At 39.9% G+C, this 17,084-nt stretch overlaps 1 protein-coding gene across 1 annotated transcript in view; it reads right to left on the bottom strand.

Annotated features, from left to right (window-relative positions):
• CSMD1 (CUB and Sushi multiple domains 1) overlaps positions 1-17,084 on the bottom strand; it is a 2,090,842-nt gene that overhangs the window by 538,513 nt on the left and 1,535,245 nt on the right. The window contains exon 11 of the mRNA XM_003271406.4: positions 7,446-7,549. Coding sequence (XP_003271454.2) covers positions 7,446-7,549 — 104 coding nt within the window. The remainder of the gene's footprint in view (positions 1-7,445; positions 7,550-17,084) is intronic.

Raw genomic sequence — 17,084 nt, 5'->3', positions numbered from 1 at the left:
TCAAGAAGTTGAGGCAGGAGAATTGCTTGAACCCAGAAGGCGGAGGTTGCAGTAAGCCAAGATCGTGCCATTGCACTCCAGTCTCCTGGAGCAATGGAGCAAGACTGCGTCTCAAAAATAAAAAAATTAAAGGAAAAGGAACAAAGCTTCAGAGGTCTACGGGACAAAACAAAACAAAACAAAAACACACGCACACAAAAATCCAACTATTTTTTGTCATTAGAATTCCAGAAGGAGACAAGATAGATGCTGGCGTTGAAATTATTTAAAAAAAATTGCTGAAAACTTCCCAAATTTTGCAAAACACATGAATTTATAGACCCAAAAAAATCTAAGTTAACCTCTCAAAAATAAACCCAAAAAAGTCCATTCCAAGACACATCTAATACAACTTTTAAAAACTAAAGACAGAAAAAACAACCAAAAAGAAACAAAATGTTACCTACAGGAAAAAACTACTTCAATGACAAGGATTTCCCCATTTGGGATCATGGAGGCCAGAAGGAAGAACTGTCAACCACAAATTTATATTCAGTGAATCTATCCTTCAGAAATAAAGGGAACTTAAAAAAAAAAATCAGGCAAAGAATTTGTTGCTGCAAATTAAGAGTAGGTGGTAGGCTGGGTGCGGTGGCTCACGCCTGTAGTCCCAGCGCTTTGGGAGGCCGAGGTGGGCAGATCACAAGGTCAGGAGATCGAGACCATCCTGGTTGACGTGGTGAAACCCTGTCTCCACTAAAAATACAAGAAATTAGCTGGGCGAGGTGGTGGGCGCCTGTAGTTCCAGCTACTTGGGAGGCTAAGGCAGGAGAATGGCGTGAACCTGGAAGGCGGAGCTTGCAGTGAGTCGAGATCACATCACTGAACTCCAGCCTGGGCAACAGAGTGAGACTCCATTTCAAATTAAAAAAAAAAAAACAAACGTGTACGTGGTAGACCTGCCCTTAATGGTTGGCTCAAGAACATTCTTCAAAAAGTAAAGAAATGAAGAAGAAAAGAAAAGAAACTTTAACTTGTGTTTTCAAAAGAGAGAAAACAAGAGGAATCTATACAACATAAAATGGACTATTTTGTTTACCATGAGTTCCATAAATCTTACTTAATGATTGAAACAACAATTAGAACACTGTCTGGTACTTCAGATAATAATTTCAAAAAGTTGAAGGGGTAAAGGGCCCTAAATGCAAGTGCGGTTTCCATACTTCAAGTGGTAAATGTTGGCATTAGTTGTAGTAAGATAAATAATGGCCTCACTCCTGTCCAATCCTGCTCTCACTCTAATCCCTCAAATCTGTGAATCTTACTTTTCAGATGAAAGATTTTGCAAATGTGATTAAGTTAAGCATCTAAATGTAGGGGATTGTCCTGAATGATCTACGTGGGCCCTAAATACCACCACTAGTATCCATATAAGACAGAGGCAGAGGGAGATTTTGGGCAGAGGAGAAGATGGTCTCGTGACTCTGAATGCAGAGGGTGGGTTGATGTGGCCACAAGCCAAGGAATGCCAGCAGCTGCCCTAAGCTGGAAGAAGGAAGGGATGAATTGTTTCCCAGAGCCTTTGGAGTGATTCTAGCTCTGCCCACATCTTGATGCTGGCCTAGCAAACCTGACTTGGACTTGTGGTTTCCAGAACTGAGAGTACAAATTTCTGCTGTTCTGAGCCACCAACCTTGTGGAATATTCTATAGTAACAGTAGGAAATAAATGTATCAATAGACTGTTAGAAGTCACATATGTTTATTGTAATGCCCAGAACAAGCACTTTGAAAACTACAAAGAAATACATGAAATATACCACAAATGGGTTAAGATAGAATTAAAAAACAAAACTTAATAACCCCTAGGAAGGCAAGAAAAGCAGTAAAAGGGGAATGAGAACCAGAAATAAACAAATAATAAAATGCCAGACAAAGCACTAAACATATCCATAATTACCTTAAATATAAATGGTCCAGATAAGCCACTCAAACATCAGAGAGAGGCAGAATGTATTAAAAAATTACCCAATTAATGAAGCTTAAAATATATGTCAAAATCAATGACCCATGCATATTGATAGTAAAAGAAAGAAAAGACATACCATGTAAATATTAATAATAAAAAGCAGGAGTGCCTTTGTTAATATCTGATGAAGTAGACTTAAGGCAAATAAAAGTATCCGAGACAAAGAGGGACATCACAAAATAATAAAAGGATTGACCCACCAGAAATATGTAAGACTCCTAAATGTGCACAAACCAAATATCAGAGCTTCACGACAAGAAGCAAAAACCGATAAAGCTAAGAGAAAAATAGCAACCTCCCCAAGTACAGTTGAAAACTATAGCACCCTTAGAAAACAGGCAGAAAAGATCACAAAGGATATTCAATCAACCAACAGGATCTAACTGACGAATACGGAATTCTCAACTCAATACACATGTTTTTCAAACCCCTATGAAAAGTTGACAAAGGATAAATCACACCCTGCGCCAGAAAATAGATCTTGACATATTCAAGTGAACTGAAATCATAGAGCATTTATTCTCTGATCACAAAGGAATCAAACTAGAAATAAGTGATTAAAAGGCAGTAGAAAAATCTCTAAACATATGGAAATTAAATAACACATTTCTAAATAATCCATGAGTCAAAGGGAAAGCCTCAAGTGAAAGAAAAAAATACATAGAATGAAGTGAAAATAAAAACACAACACGTAAAAATATGTGGGATGCAGATAAAACAGTGCCAAGAGGAAAATTTATAACAGTAAATGACAACATTACATAGAAAAGAATGAAAAAAATTACTTAAGTTCCTACCTCAAGATTTTAGCAAAAGTAATGCAAAATAGACTCAAAGAAACTAGGAGGAAGAGTGTGATAGACATCTAAATTAATTAAATAGAAATAGATAAACAGTAGAAAAAATGATGAAACAAATATTTTCTCTGAAAAATAATATAATTGATGAACCCATAAGAAGACTTGCAGAAAGTCAGAAAAAGAGAGAGATAGAGAGATAGAAGGGAACAATTACCAATATCAGAAATAAAACAGTGGATATTACTAGAGATTCATCAGCCATCACAAAGATAATAAGGAAATATTATAAATAACTGGTTAGGCAGAGGCTACCTTGCTTGCTCACAGATGTCCCTAATAATATTAACTATTCATTCTCCTAGAGGGACGGGCATTTTAAAACTGAAACCTGTGCCTACCCCCCACAGAATATCCTGAATTAATGAAATCCCCGGGTTACCAATGGCTAATAGCTGCAAAGGCCAGAGGGAATCCAGGGAAGGCCATAGCTCTCCATGTAGCTCCCCTGCAAATTAAATTTGAGAACAGTCTCAATAGATGTGCTTGGAAAGAACTCAACAGACATTTGCAAAGAAAGTTACTTAATTTTCTTTTAAGTCTGACATTCTATAAATATGACCCAAGTTCCTTCATCCACCTCTCAGGGAAGGTAGATTATTGAAGGAGTGCTTTAATGTTTTTATTCTTTTATATTGTGCCATAAAAATTAAGAAAATGAAAAGTCATTACCAGAAATAAGAATTTTTAAAACCCTATTTAGGGTGAGTTATCTACTTTTAGGCTTTTTCATTTTCCAAATTTCTCTTAAAATCGAGATTTAACTAGAATTCCATATTTCCCACAAAATGGAAACCCACAAAATATTGAGTTTAAAGTAGTGAATGCCAGTCCGCCATGAAGAGGTTTTAAACTGCTGCTTTTAAAATGTGTGTCATGTGATCCTCTGACTTTATACACTGACTAGTATTTAAACTATTTCAGTGTATCTATCATTTCTCCAACTAGATGATAGACTCCATGTTGGGAAGAATGTTTGCATATAACTACTCAAAAGTATTTGTTGATGTATCGCCTGAAATTACCTGTTTATGCAAAGAGAGCAGCTGTGATTCTCTGTGTTCTGTTATTTTTCTGTGATCTGGTACACTAAGTACATGTATCAGTGGCTTTTCTTTCCTCTTCCGCAGCTGATTAAATGCCCAGCTGATCCCGGTTACATTATGTTTCCCAAAGGGCATCTCAGTTTGATTCAGTCGGCTATTTAGTTTTTCATTTATAGATTCAAGCTATTGAGAGAAGGCTCTAATAACACTTATGTCAATGTAATACATAGTTTGCAATTGCTTTCTTAACAACAAATAGCATAAAAAATGAGTGTATGATTTTAGATCTTTAATAATAACCTAAGGGATTTCATAAGGCATTACCTGGCTGCATTTATATTTTAAATTTTGCAGTTATTTAACAATTTTTCTTATTTATTTTAGTGACATCCTCTCTTAAATTAGGTGTTTGGGTAATAATAATATGTCTGGGTTATATTTTTCAGCTCTCCGGAGTGTGTGCATGCATTATTTCATTTTTCTCGTTCCCACAGACTGGAAAAGTTTATTATACATATTTTACAGCCAGGAAAAGAGAGGTAGAGAGAAGGAAAATGACTTCTCTCAGGGTCATGGGGATAGCAAATAGCTGGAGCCAGAAACTCCATCTTTGACTTGCAGGCCCATTTCTACCCACTGTAGTGCTGTTCCCAACGCTGTCCCAGGTCAAAAGCAGGCAGTGTGTGTGATGATTGCCTTAGAAGCTTGCCCAAAATATAGATATCTGGGCCCTCGGACATAGGACTCTGTATTTAAAAATAAAAAATAGAAACTATTTTTTTTTTACCTTGTAATTTGTCAACAAAAAAGAGTCATTATTTGGCAAGGGTGCGGAAAAATAGGATCCTTCACGTTCCACTGTGGTTTATACAAATTTGTGGGGGGATAATTGGAGAGACGGAACAATGTAAATGAAGATGCCCCTTCATCCCCAAATTCCTCACTGGAAATGTTCCTGAAGGTATACCAAAAAAGTATGCCAACGTCTACATACAAAGACATTCCCTTCACAGCTGCTTATGGAAGGGAAAGAATGGGGTGGGGGTGTGAGGGTCAGATGTGAAAGACTGTCAAAGGGAACCAGGTCAAAAGCATGGTAGGTCCACAGGCGGTAAGACTCCAGATCCTGGAGCAGAATCACATCACTGAGTTGGAATCCCTGCCTCAGCATACACTAGGTTTGCGAATCGGGGTAAATCCTTTAACCTATCAAAACTTCAGTTTCATCATTGATGAAACAATGATATCATTAGCCCCAAACTCCCAGGATTATAGTAAAGATCGTATAAGGTAAAATGTATTATGCATTTAACACAGTGCATGGTGCGTAAGAGATACATAAAAGTTAGCTGTGATATTACTAGTGTTATTCTCATCATTATTATCATAAGTTGTGGTCCAGCAACATGATTTCAATTATGATTATTAGTAATGGTTGGATTGGGCCAGCAGGAAGATAAGCTAGAGGGAGGTGTTCTCTTGCAAAATGTCCAAGATACAATGAATGAAGGAGGCACGTTCCTGGTGGAATCCTATTCTGGGTCCATTGATTTTTAAGGGAATATACAGAACAGTTGGCTAGTGCCTTTTCAATGTGCAAATTACCTCATAAGTAATCAATAAATAAGGGGATAAGGTGAGTATAATAGACTGCATCTTTTTTCTAGCATAGAAATATGGGGTGCTACCAGGGGCAAGCTTCCTCACAAATGAAGAGTGTTGGGGAAACAAGCCCCAAACCACCCGCTGGGTACCCCGAGACCAGCAGAGACAAAGTAATTAGAAAGAGACAGAATAAGAGTTTAAAAGGCAGGTCCAGGGGACCTGAGCGTCCGGAGGCTTGCTCACAGCCCCGAGCTATGGGCCTCCACCCTATTTATTGGTTTACAAGCTCTTTGTTCTTAGGGCAAATGGGAGGGGTACGAAGCGATGAAGAAAAGGATTAATCGGTGAAGGAGAACTTGTGAGTCATTCAAGATGTATAGCAGTGGGGGTTTCTGTGAACTTCCTCCAGCAAAGGCATGTGTCTAAACTACTCAGGATCTTTAACATATCAGGGCTGAAATGGGCAGATGTGGGTTTCAGGAGAAGCCGAGATGTTTGATTATTCTCCATTGCTTCAAGGGAGTGTTACTGCCCCCAGCAGCCTGTGGCATGCCCCTGAGCTCTGATACTCCCGGAGCATAAAGACCTGAAGGCAATAAGGAGACTTTACTCCTCAGAGGCCCTCTGTGGCTCCCCATGGGTGTCTCACACAGGGCAGACCAGCTCATCTGGCATCCCAGAAACTCTCTTTCCCACAATGAGGCATCCTCAGTAGTACATAAGTAGACAAAGAAAGCAAGGTGAACACCTGCAGAACACTTTCCATTAATGGAAGACGCCTCTGGTTTAGTGGTTTCAAGATCTACATCATGAAAAGAAGCTATCTGTGGAGTTGCAAAGGCACATAAGAGCAGGTATTTCCTTTCTGCTGAAAACAGACAGGAAGTACACCCTCAAATCATTTTCCTAATTTTGATAAACCAGGTCTGATAAAATGGACAAAAACTGTCTTTGAGGCCCCCTCTCTGGAAGTAGCTGAAGCAGATGCCCAGGTCATAAGGCTGCAGAACAGTCTGTGATCCTGGTGAAAACTGAGAAGTGCGATCAGTCTCCAAATATTCACAGCAAGGCTGTCACCATGTTTGCTAAGACTCTGGAAACAGAGGTCTTCTAAGGTACACTGAGTCACCCCCAACACTTTTCCCCATGATGTCTGTTACTTTATTATGCAGTTTTACAGAAAGCGTGGAAAGGTGTACGGCATTATTCCAAAAAAGACCTGTATTTCCCAGACTGGAAAGCATCTGTACTTCTTTAAAAACTCTGATAATATAACATCACCGGGAAGCAGAGGAGAGAGGTTAAAAAAGAGATGTTGGCTGGGCGCGGTGGCTCACACTTGTAATCCCAGCATTTTGGGAGGCTGAAGCGGGCAAATTACCTGACGGCAGGAGTTCAAGACCAGCCTGGCCAACATGGCGAAACCCCATCTCTACTAAAAATACAAAAATTAGCCTGGCATGATGGCGCACACCTGTAATCCCAGCTACTCAGGAGGCTGACGAAGGTGAACTGCTTGAACCCAGGAGGCGGAGGTTGCAGTGAGCCGAGATCAGACCACTGCACTCCAGCCTGGGTGACAGAGTAAGACTCTGTCTCAAAAAAAAAAAAAAAAAAAAAAAAAAAAAAGGGGAGGGGTTGAGTTGAAAAATTTATTTTTTGCTACCTCATGAGTATACTAATTTTTTGCCATAAACATATATGTTTTTAATGATTGAAGAAAAACAATCAAAACAGATAAAACATAACCCTAAGTTATACTCATATTGTGTTCTCATACGAAATCAGATTGCAGGCCACTAGATTAGCCATAGATGGCACTAACCAGACACCTGAGGCCAAATTGCAAGCCTGAAGCAGAATCTCATCTCCATCCACCGTGCCCCGCGCTGCATGCATGAGAGGAGAAGAAGCTCAAGGACATACTCACACGTACAAGACCGATCTGGTGTCTCCCACCTTCCCAGCATCACCAACCGTCAGGGTGTCATAGCCTCGCTCCAGCTCAAACTCTTCAAAGGCAAGCTTGATGACCTAAATACAAGGTACAAAACAGTGACTTAGAACAACTGGTACTTCCCATGACTTTTAATAGGTATTGCAAATATCTAGTTATAGTGTTAAATTTTGCTCCTTAATACCAAGGTCAAATGATCACAGAGCTGCTTTAAGTAGTTACATGGATAATTATATACATTTGATAGCCTGGCATTATAGAATTTTATGAAATTCAGAATTGCTATTACTCCCAACTTATGTATTTTCACCTCTAAAAATGAAATTTAACCTCTGCAACACTTTAAGTCAAATATCTACTAAATGTTTACTTTAAGATTTTCAGTGTTTGAGTGTTTGGATTAACCAATAACTAAATCAATATAAGCAAAAGAAATTTTGCGTATAGTTAATGACATATATTTTTACCATACCCAGAATGCCCGGCAATAAATATTTTTAAAGTTCTATATGCATATTTCATGGAATTATCCATATTAGCACCCCAAAAGACTTTATGAGGATACAAAGCTGTCCTCTATATTTAGTCCTGCAAAGCCTGTAAGTTTTTTGTTTGTTTTTCACAAACAATACTTTGTCATGATGACCAGCACCAAGACATTTGTACAACACTGGTTTATGTTTGATGTGCCAGTATATTATAATCTATTAACTTCTTTCTGTGGAGCACAAGATCTTTTTCTCCTGAAAGAAGAAATGCTTCCTTTTGTGGCCAATACTATGAGGAAGGAAAAGTTAGGCTAGAACCCTGGGTAGTAAGGAGAAAAAGGAAAGAAGATAAATACATTATGATAATTAGAGGAATGATAGATAGATGATAGATTAGATGGACGGTAGAAGATGAGAAGATATAGACAGATTAGGAGATAGATAGATAGATAGATAGATAGATAGATAGATAGATAGATGACAGATAGTGGATAGATGATAGACAGGATGGATGCATGGGTGGATGGAAAAATGACAGATGATACACAGGTGGATATATAAATGAGAGAGAGAGAGAGAGATGTAACAAGAGAGGTGCAGAGGGTGCGAGAAAGGAAGGGGGAAGAGAGATGGGACAGAAGGAACAGAAACCATAATACTGGAAGTACGTTTTAATAAGCTCTGTTTTAGAATGAAACAGAAATTCTGAAATAGCATAGAAAAGTATCAAATGCCTATTTGTTAAGCTTGAAAGAAAAGAATAAGTGGTAGCATAGAGAGGACAGACTTCCCACTAACACCCAAATCCACGTCCATCGTTGCAACACGCTCTAAACAGGTGCTTTTCCAAGCAATGCCAGTAAGGAGTACATTACATTTGCTACTTGAAATTCTTACCAAAACTATTAATATAGCCATTATAATTTATTTTAAAAAACCTATTTCAAGTTGCACTTTTTGTATGAGTACATTATTTTAGCAATCTGATTTGAAACAGGTGTCGAGGTTGATAGCTGCTGCAAACCAGTATAAATAGTGCATGTTAAACGTGGCACCTGATATTTTTATTTCTACTTTTTGTTCCTCATGAATCAATTTATAAGTGACCATCATCTGATAATCAGATAATTTTAAAACAGAAAGAACCATCACTGAGACCTGGTGCTTTCCTTTCTGACAACGTTAACTCAGTCCTGACTTGTTTAAAGTTCTGGTGGGAAGGAATGATAATTCATTAAGGTTTGGGTGTCATGTTTGGCTGATTTGTAATGAGTACAGATAGGGGTCACACTATATGAATGGGCTCTCATTAGGGCTGGATAAAGGGCCATTCTGTAATTATTTCAAGCCAAGGCAAAGGTAGACAGAGAAAGTCTGTCAGTATTTCATCTCAACAATCAGCAGATCTGTTATCAAATCCAAATCTTTACTCCATGGTGTTGATGCTGAGTAAAAACAGAAAATGCAGCCTTGATCTTGTATAGACAGCTTTTAGTTTGTCAGAGGATATGGCATTTTATGAATATATGCAGCTGTAAAATTGAAATATGTACATTTTAACCAAATATACAATCCTTTCATAGTAAAAGAGCCAGAAATGCAAATGAAAAGTGAACACAAAAGGATAATACGTTTCAAGTTGTAAGCAACTTCAATGACATTGAGCCAAAATGGTTTTAGCTCCTACAACATCTGCACACTCCTTATGTCTTGCATGGACTTCCTCAGCTGTCCCTAGACCTGGATACTCCATATTTCTTTTTTTAATATATAATTATCTTTTTTTTTAAGTTCCAGGGTACATGTGCAGGATGTGCAGGTTTGGGACATAGGTGAACATGTGCCATGCTGGTTTGCTGCACCTGTCAACCCATCACCTAGGTATTAAGCCCACCATGCATTAGCTCTTTTGCCTGAATCTTTCCCACACCAATGCTCCCCCAATAGGCTCCAGTGTGTGTTGCTCCCCTCCCTGTGTTCATGTGTTCTCGTTGTTCAGCTCCCATTTGTAAGTGAGAATATGTGGCGTCTGGTTTTATATTCCTGCCATTTTTCTTAAGTCCCTGCTTTATGTTCCTCCCTCAGCTGTGGCTCCACTGCCCATTCTGTCCAAGAAAGCCAGTCTCTTTGCCAAAATCCTGCCTATCCCCTTCATAACATTCCCTGTGGTGACACTTTTGGTTGGTTTGCTGTTCTGCCTGCCCTGCAGAGCTCCCTGTAAGCATTGAGGGCAGACACCATGCGGCTTGCTCGTGGAGGGAAGCACTGGACTCACTCTACAAGAACTCACTGAACATCAACTCCTCCAGGCCACAGAGCTAGGAGTGTTTATTTGAAGTCTTTCTACTTTTTTAATACAGGTGTTTAATGCTATAAACTACCCTCTTAGCACCGCTTTTACTGTATTTCACAGGTTTTGGTATGTTGTATTTCTATTTTCATTTCCCAGCAATTTGGGAAACCAAGGCAGGTGGGTCATGCGGTCAGGAGTTCGAGACCAGCTTGGCAAACAGAGTGAAACCCCGTCTCTACTAAAAATACAAAAATTAGCCGGGCATGGTGGCAGGTGCCTATAGCTCCAGCTGAGGCAGAAGAATCGCTTGAACCTGGGAGGTGGAGGCTGCAGTGAGCTGAGATCACACCACTGCACTCCAGCCTGGGAAACAGAGTGACACTCCATTTCTTAGTTCATTCATCTGAAACTTTTCATTCTTAGTCTTTACTATTTCTTTAACAAATATTCTTTTTTTATTATACTTTAAGTTCTAGGGTACAAGTGCGCAACCTGCAGGTTTGTTACATATGTATACATGTGCCATGTTGGTGTGCTGCACCCATTAACTCATCATTTAGCATCAGGTATATCTCCTAATGCTATCCCTTCCCCATTCCCCCCATCCCACAACAGTCCCCAGTGTGTGATGTTCCCCTTCCTGTGTAATCTCTTCTCCTTCTAGAATTCCCATAATGGGAGTATTTGTCCACTACATTTTGTTCCACACATTTTGTAGGAATTCTTTATTCTTATTTATTCTTTTATTTTTGTCTGATTGGCTTATTCCAAAAATCCTGTCTCCAAGTTCAGAAATTCTTTTTTCATCTTGATCTAGTCTGTTGTTGAAGCTCTTGATTTTATTTTTTAAATTGTATTCGTTTTATTATTCAGTTTCAAGATTTCTGCTTAGTTCTTTTTGTGTAATATCTCTTTGTTGAATTTCTCATTGAGATCATGAATTGTTCTCGTAATTTTGTTGAATTGTCTATTTTTATTCTATCGATTCTCAGGGCGTATCTTTAAGATCATTATTTTAAAAATCGTGTAGGCATTTTGTAGCTCTCCTTTTCTTTGGGATTTGGTATAGAAAATGATTTAGTTCCCGTGCGGGTGTCATGTTTCTTGCTTTTTAGACATTTCTTGTGTTCCTGCATTGATATCTATACATCTGATAAAACAATTGCTCCTAATATTACAGGGCAGTTTTAGTAGGAAAAAACTTTTTCCTGTACATGTGTATCATAGTGTCAGTTGGGTAGGGTGCTCTGGTTTGTATTCTGCACGAGTACAGTAGTGTAGTCTTCATGACATTTATTTGGTTGTAATCAATGTCTGCCGTGTTTGTGGCTGCCAGAGCACCCTTGGCTGCAGGTGTTTGTGGAAGCACTGGTTCAGCTCTACTGCAGATGGAGACTTCTGGGTGGGCTTGTTTTGGGGATATAGAAGGTCACATATGGCATCTCTGCTTTTCAGTGCAATGAGTTTTCTGGCAGTGCTTGGCCTCAGGTGGGCTGGTCCTTGGGTACCTGGGGAGCATGTGTGGGCATTCAGCAACTCCACTGCTTGGGGGCTTGGGGAGTGTTCACTGGTGGCAGCAGTACCCAAAAGGCCAGAACTCGGTCTCCTGTAAGAGGCACACAGCCAGGGTTGTTGTTGGCGGTGGGCCTCAAGAATTCAGCTCTCAGGCCCTTGGGAGCATGCACTTTGGCTCCCCCCTGTATTGAGAGTGGCCTCCCCAGTCTGCTCGAGCACCTGTGGTGTAGGGTACTTCATGGACTTGAGTGCTGGGTTCAGGTTTGTGTCACTGAGTCCAGCTGGGGTCACGGCCCTGTATCCTTCTGCTTCGCTGTGGTGGGATGTTGGCTGGGTTCTCAAGATGTGGAGATGCAGGGGCTACTGGCCCTGTGGGCAGGATGTACTCTGATAGTTGTTCTGTCCTGAAAATGGCACCATGCTGCAGCAGCCTGAGGCCCAGGGAATGACAGCGGAACCTGGTGTGAGTTCTCTCCCTGGAGCAATACAGCCCTGTGGGCTGCAGGCAGCTCCTTACCCTTGGCTCAGGGCCTGTGAGGACTGTGGGGCTTTTCTGAAGCTCTGAATGCAGGCATCTGGAGTGGGAATGTGACCTGGTGGGGAATCTCCCACTTACCTTCTGCCTACAATGCGGAATCCATTTTTGGCACTGAACAGATCCTATCTGGGCACTTCACGTTTATCTTTATGCTGCCGTCTTGAGTTTCCATGCCTTAGAGGGTCTTCTTTACTCTGTTGCTTCACTTCAGTGTTCTCCCCTAGACACTGTACTTGACATGTGCTTATCTACTTGTCATTTTGGTTCTTCTTTGTGAAGGAGGTAAGTGCTGGGCACTCTAGCTAGCCATCTTGATGTCTGCTAAGCTTTGCATGACTTTTAGACATTTCTAGATGCTATGTCAAGCCAAGGCGGCCAGGGAGCATTTAGAAGAAAACACTGTGGAGCTTGGGAGAGGTCCAGGACTAAATGGGGGTCCCTAACCATAGATGCCACCTAAAATACTAAGACTCTGTCAGAGTATCAAAGGAAGACACATGCAAAGAAGAGGAATGAGGATGAGCTGCAATCTCTTTAATATTTAGAGGTCAAGGAATTGAGGAAGAAATGACAAAGAAGAATCTATGGTAGGGAGGAGACCAAGAATATGGCGTTTTGTGAAAAACCAAAAAACTAAAGATCTTAAGAAGGAGAGAGTGATCACATGTGTTGAATGCTACTAAGAATATGGATTAGATGAGCTCTAAAGTGAGACGTGTGGGCTTGACTGGAAGGAGGACATGGATACCCACGGCAAGAAAGAACAGCAGAGTTGTAGGGATGGAAGCAGCGCTAAAGCGGATTGGCAGAATGGGATGTGAGGAAGTGGAGTAAGTTGTTCTGGAGATTTCTGAGACATCTTAACTAACATGGATGAAGAGAAGTAAGAATATGTCAGAGAAGATTTTTTTCTTTTAATGGAGAATATTGCAAGAAGATAAGCATGATTCAGTAAGTATATAAATGATTTTGCAGGAAAGAAATATTGTTGCAACTTTGATTCAAATAATATGTATTTTTCTTGATAAAATATTAATTTATAAACAAAATGAAAATATTTCCCAAAATCAAAAATAAAATATACTATATAGTTTCAATTTACTGAAAAAAATTCATCTGATACGTGTCCTTTCAAATAAAGAGAACTCTTCTCCTGATTCAATTAAACCAAAAGAATCCAAATATACCAATTGATCTCCATGAGCTGTGCCTCTGTGCATGTGCACACACACACACCCATGCTCACAATACATGCACACACACACACACGCACACACATACACACACACCCCGAGAAAAATGTATGCATCACTGCGTTTCTTCCTTGAAAGCACTATTTTTAAATTTTTCCTTTTGATGTTCTTCCGTAAACTACACTTGTTTTTCTGAATAACAAGTTTGTGTCAGAAACTGTGATGGCAAGAAAAAGAATAAGAGAAAGATTTTATAATTTTCCAAGATTTAGAACTGACAGCACAATATAAATCAGTACAAAGACCCCACGTCTTGGAATAAAATAATTTATAAATGCTTTAATTAATAACTGTGTTTGAAATTAGTGGGTTAGAAATGACAACTTAGAACACACAGGAAGGAACACTGGAAAACTGACGCTATAATGTATCTGATTCATTCCATTTCAAATTATGTATCAGAAGAAAGGCCTTTCAAACTGCGGATTTCCTCATAAAAAACATGATAACAAGTTTATGTCTGGAAATTATTAACACTGTTGCACGAAGAACGACTACACATTTTAAAAGAAAGTTCACACTTTCTTAGAAAATAAAAATTATCAAATAAGTTTAGTTGTTTTCACCTGAGGTTGTAAGGGCCAATCATAAAACAACTAAAAATATAATTAATGATAAGGAGACAACCTGTCCAAATATATCTACCACAGAGACTGGATAAATACACATTTAAATTTCCTACAGAAAAACACATACAACAATCATTGCTGATGGGAATACAAAATGGTACAGCCACTTTGGAAGATACTTTGGAAGCTTCTTACACAACCAAATATATTCTAATCCAATAATGAAATAATCATATATCTTGGAATTTACCACCAACAGCTAAAAACGTATGTCCACACAAATCCCACCACTTTGGGAGGCCGAGGCTGGCAGATCACGAGGTCAGGAGATGGAGACCATCCTGGCTAACACCGTGAAACCCCGTCTCTACTAAAAACACAAAAAAATTATCTGGGCGTGGTGGAGGGCGCCTGTAGACCCAGTTACTCTGAAGGCTGAGGAAGGAGAATGGCGTGAACCCAGGAGGAGGAGCTTGCAGTGAGCCGAGATTGCGCCACTGCACTCCAGCCTGGGGGACAGAGCGAGACTCTGTTTCAGAAAAGAAGTATGTCCACACAACAAACACCTGCACATGTATGTTTACAGCAACTTTATTCATAATTGCCAAAATTAGGAAGCAATCAAGATGTCCTTCAGCAGGCGAATGGAAAAACTGTGGTACATCCAGACAATGGAATATTATTCAGGGCTAAAAGAAATGAGCTGTCAAGCCATGAGAAGACATGGGGGAAAGTAAATGTATTTTACCAAGCGAAACAAGCCAATTTTAGAAGGCGACATGTTGTAAGATTTCAAGTGCATGACATTTTGGAGGAGGCAGAACTATGGACACAATAAAAAGATTAGTGATTGGTAGGGGTTAGAAGAGGGAGGGATGAAGAACAGGAGCACAGAGGATTTTTAGGACACTGAAACTCTCTGTGTGATGTTATAATGGTGGACACTGACTTTATACAGTTGCCCAAATCCATAGAGTAAATAGCAGCAGGACTGAGCCCTAACGTGCACTATGGACCTTGGTAATTCTGCATGAATGCACGTTCATCAATTGTAGCAAACACACCGCCCTGGTGGGGATGCTTACTGTGGGGAGGCTGTGCATGTAGGGGGGCAGGGGGTATAGGGAAACCATGCCTTCTGATCAGTTTTGCTGTGCAAACTGCTCTAAAAATAAAATCTAATAAATTAACAAAAATTACACATATAAGCTTTTATATCTGTATGCAACACATCCCAATAGTCCACAATATACAGTGTGAAATTACAAAGACTTGATTCCAACGTAGAAAAAAGTACTTTGAACACACACACAAAAAGAAAGGGAGTTAGAAAAATATATCATTAATTCCGGGATATCCTTGCTTTATTTAAGATGTTTAGCCCCACATATAAACACTAGGAGTCTCTTATAAACCACAATTCAATGCACTGCTATGAAGAAGAGGATTCCCACATTATTTCAAATGTAACTATATGACTATTAGCCTGTGCTACAGAAAGTCAAAGCTGCTAGTGATTCAGAGTAGGAAATAAAGTTTGCACAGGCAGTGAAAGGCACAATTCTTCTAAAACACAGCAGTCTTGGGATGGCGTCAGATGGCAGGAACCCAAGAAACTGGGTGTTTCATGCTAAACTCTCCCAGATGGTTCTCTGGAACTTTAACTGTTACGAATATCCCCGCCCTCAGGGCCCTGCCAAGTCCCTTCTGTCAGCTTTAAATGGTACATAAATTACCGTAATTCTCTTTGTGCTGCCCTGCTACAGAGAGAATTAGTCTCAGCTCAAGACAGCTAAAGAAGCTGGATGTCCCCCATCCACTGGAAAGGACTCCTGAGAACACCTGGCTTAGTTTTCTCTGTCTCAGCCCACCTGTGGTTTGAAAATGGCCTAAAAAGCAGCCCCCCTCTTTCCTTGCCCTCCATCTCCTCCCATCCCCCCTCACCCGCCTGCCCCCCACACTCTTCCTAGCCCCAGGTAGCCACTGTTCAACTCTCTACTTGGACGAGGTCAGCTTTTTAACCTTCCACATATGAGTGAGAATATGGAGGCGGGGGTGGGGGCGTGGACAAGAAGTGGTTGGTTTTGGGGTACGAAAGCCCAGCTAGATAGGCGGAATCAGTTAGTGTTCGACAGCACTGCAGGGAGACTATCATGAACAACAATTTGCTGTGTATTTCAAAATAGCAAGAAAACAGGAATTTAAATGTCTCCAACACAAAGAAATGATGAATGTTTGAAGTGATGAATAAGTTAATGACCAGAATATGATCAATGACACACTGTATACCAGTGTTGAAACATTCCATGTACCCCATAAACAGGTACAATTATTATGTATCAGTTAATGATTTTTTTAAAAAAAATCATTTTTTTAAACGAACAAGTACAATCGCACTGACAAAAGAGGGAGTCTGGGCTTTGCTGCTTACTCAATGAGAGTCTTCAAAGAATTATTTAACCTTTCTTCTCTCTCATCCGTAAAATGAGAATGATACCGATTTCCCCATGGGGTTTCTAGGATTAAACGATGCAGTGCAGGCAATGTGTGTACTTCCAGTCGGCATCCAGCACACGCTTGATCAATGGCAGTTGTGTTCATTATTCTCCTCATGGCGACCCTTCAAAAAAACCTTGTCATGTCTGCCAGACCCAGCCACATTCTGCCACCATTTGAAGTATTCTGTGATTTCAAATCTCACGAGTCTTTACAGCCAAGAAAAACTCATCCGTCTTCTCTCTGACTCTGCAATTTCTAACTCCAATTTTATCTAAAATGACCTCTTACCTTTTGATTTCCCCACAAATTTTATCACCTGCACACTTCCTTCTCTATTGCAGTAGTGGTATTTTGCTTCTCTAAAGAAGTGTGGTTTTCACTAACTACTTAGATGAAGACATTGGGGATGCTTGAGGAGTGAGGTGAGATTCATTAAATTTCTCGTGAGTAGCACGTT

Source organism: Nomascus leucogenys, chromosome 4, assembly GCF_006542625.1.
Source record: "Nomascus leucogenys isolate Asia chromosome 4, Asia_NLE_v1, whole genome shotgun sequence".
NCBI classification, from domain to species: domain Eukaryota; kingdom Metazoa; phylum Chordata; class Mammalia; order Primates; family Hylobatidae; genus Nomascus; species Nomascus leucogenys.
This window is presented reverse-complemented; position numbering and strand designations above follow the sequence as displayed.